Genomic DNA, 2,500 nt, shown 5'->3' with positions numbered 1-2,500 from the left:
TCGCTCCGCTTCTCAGGCTCCGACGCACCTCGGTGTTCTCTTCCCCTCTCTCTCTGTCTCCCCTCTCCTCTCTCTCTCATCTCTCTCCACCTCTTCCCCTCCTCTCTTCTCTTTCATCCTTTCTCCTTCTTCCCTCTCTCTTCTCTGCTCTCCCTCCTCTCTCTCATCCTCCTTCCTCCCTTCTCTCTCTTCTCTCTCTCTTCCTCCTTCCTCCTCTCCTCTCTTCTCCTCTCTCTTCTCCTTCTCTTCTTCTCATCTCGTCTCTCCCTTTCGTCTCCTCTTTCTATCACCCTCTCATCTCACTCTCCCCCTTCTTTCTCTTCTCTTTCTCTCTTCACTCCTTTCCCCTCTCTCTCTCTCTCTCTCTCCCCACCTTCCTTATTTCCCCCTCCTCTCCTTCTCTCCTCTCTCCCCTCCTCTTCCCTTCCCCTTCACCTTTCCTTCTCTTCTCACTCACTTCCGTCTCTCCCCCTTCCACCCTTCCTTCTCTCTCTTCTTCCTCTCCCCTCCCCTTTCTCCTTCCCTCTTCCTCCCTTCTCACTTCCTCTCTCCCCTCCTCTCTCCTCCCTCCTTCATCCTCACTTCTCCTCTCCCTCTCCTCCCTCCTCTCTCTCGCTCCCATCCCCTCTCTCTCTCCTCTCCCTCCTGCCCTCTCCACCCCCCACTTTTTTACCTCTCTTCTCTCCCCTCCCTCTCCCTCTCCGCTCCTATCTCCCTTCCTTGGCTCCCTCCAATAATATCTATATATATTTTTTGTATTTATATAAGTAAATTAATTTTTTAATTTATTAATATAACGCCATATATATATCAGTAGAGATAATAACGTATATAAGATATAAAAGGTATAAATACATTGATAATAGATAATTTATCAGTAAGATAATTATATATATAGATAGATAAAGATAGATAATAAATATAGAATTAAAATAGATGAAGAAAGTAGAATATTATGAGGATAAGATAAAAGAATGAGAAGAATAATTATATTATTTAGAAATAATAGATAGATAATAAAATATATAGAAGTAGATAATATTATAAGACTATAAAAAATTAAGAAAGATATATGTAATTAATAATATAATATCAATATTACGAATTTATCATAATATATTCTTATCTCCAATATTCCTTCCACCTCTCCATATCATTCTTCATTAGCCTTCTCTCTCACTCCCATCCCCTCATCTCACCATTCTCACACTCCTCCTCTCCCTCGTCCTCATCTCCCCCCTCCCTCTCTTCTCCCTCCTCCCTCTCCCTCTTCCCCTCACTCTCCACGTTCTCGCTCCCTCGTTCCTCTAGTTCTTCCTCCCCTCCCTTCTCCTCCTCCTTCCCTCCTCCTTCCCTTCTCCCTCTTCCTCCCCTCCTCTCTTCTTCAATTCTCTCTTCTCTTCTCTTCTCCCCCGGTCTCAGTCTCTCCTCTCTTCCTCCCTTCCTTCCTCTCTCCTTTCCCCTTCTCCTTTCTCCACTCTCCTCTTCCTCTCACTCTCTCCCTTCCTCTCCCTCTCTCTCCTCTCTCCTCTCTCTTCCCTCTGTCTCTCCACCTTCTCTCCTCTCTCTCTCTCTCGATCTCTCTCCAGTATCTCTCCTCTTCTACCCCCCCCCCCCCCCCCCCCCACCCCTTCCCCCCCTCTCTCTCTCTCTCTCTCTCTCTCTCTCTCTCGGTAATTGTAATTCCTTGGATGGCTTGTTTCTGCTCCTCTTGACCTGTCAGCCGCCTGTTCTGTTATATGAGACGCCACAGACACTGGACAGGAGTGACAGCACTGCTGTTTTTTATTCTCACTGAAATGCGGAAAGTGTGGACACCGCGTGGCAACATCCGCTGACATTAATCCAACGGACTTCATGCACACGTTAGTGTATATATATTTTATTTTGCCTCGAGAAAGTGTCATGGCGTGATATTAATACCTCCTGTGTGTGTTTTTTTTTTCTCTCTCTCTCCAGAGCGAGGAATTAAGTCCGACTCCCCCTGCGGCAGCGAGGTTTCCCTTCACTCGGCCAAGTCGGCAGCGTCCGCCAAGTCGAGTGCCTCGGCCAAGTCCAGCGCCTCGGCCAAGTCCAGCCTGTCGACCAAGTCCAACGCTTCCTCGACCAGGTCCAACCTCTCGGGCCGCTCCAGTGCCTCCACTCGGTCCAGCGCCTCCTCGGCCAAGTCAGACAAGTCCCGGGACGCCGTCAAGTCGCCCGGAGCCTCGCTGAAAAGTGCTGGCCCCTCAAGGAACACCAAGGCCAGGTCGCCTGCACCGACCCACGGCGGATCCACGCCCGCCCACACGCCCACGCGCCGCCGCAGCTCCCTCTCGAACGGATCGTCCGCCTCCAGCGCCGACACATCCCACCACAACGGGTTAGTACAGCCCTCTGGCGCAGGCTCTCTGATGCCTTTTCTTATTCTTGCGCTCTCTCTCTCTCTCTCTCTCTCTCTCTCTCTCTCCCCCCCCATCCAGCTCTCTCTCCTCTCTCTCATCTGTCCCTCCTCCTCTCA

The 2,500-nt window shown here is 49.9% G+C and overlaps 1 protein-coding gene across 8 annotated transcripts in view; it reads left to right on the top strand.

The window, feature by feature from the left end:
* Positions 1–2,500, top strand: part of LOC122267424 (DIS3-like exonuclease 2) — a 201,877-nt gene that overhangs the window by 171,069 nt on the left and 28,308 nt on the right. For all 8 annotated transcript variants that reach the window (XM_086530366.1, XM_086530372.1, XM_086530369.1 and 5 more), the window contains one exon: positions 1,960–2,362. In XM_086530366.1, coding sequence (XP_086386492.1) covers positions 1,960–2,362 — 403 coding nt within the window. The remainder of the gene's footprint in view (positions 1–1,959; positions 2,363–2,500) is intronic.

This window comes from Penaeus japonicus, unplaced genomic scaffold (genome assembly GCF_977035675.1).
Source record: "Penaeus japonicus unplaced genomic scaffold, GWHDUDI00000001_assembly GWHDUDI00000033, whole genome shotgun sequence".
Taxonomy (NCBI): Eukaryota; Metazoa; Arthropoda; class Malacostraca; order Decapoda; family Penaeidae; genus Penaeus; species Penaeus japonicus.
The sequence above is the reverse complement of the archived record's forward strand: the minus strand, read 5'-3'. Positions and strand labels throughout refer to the sequence as shown.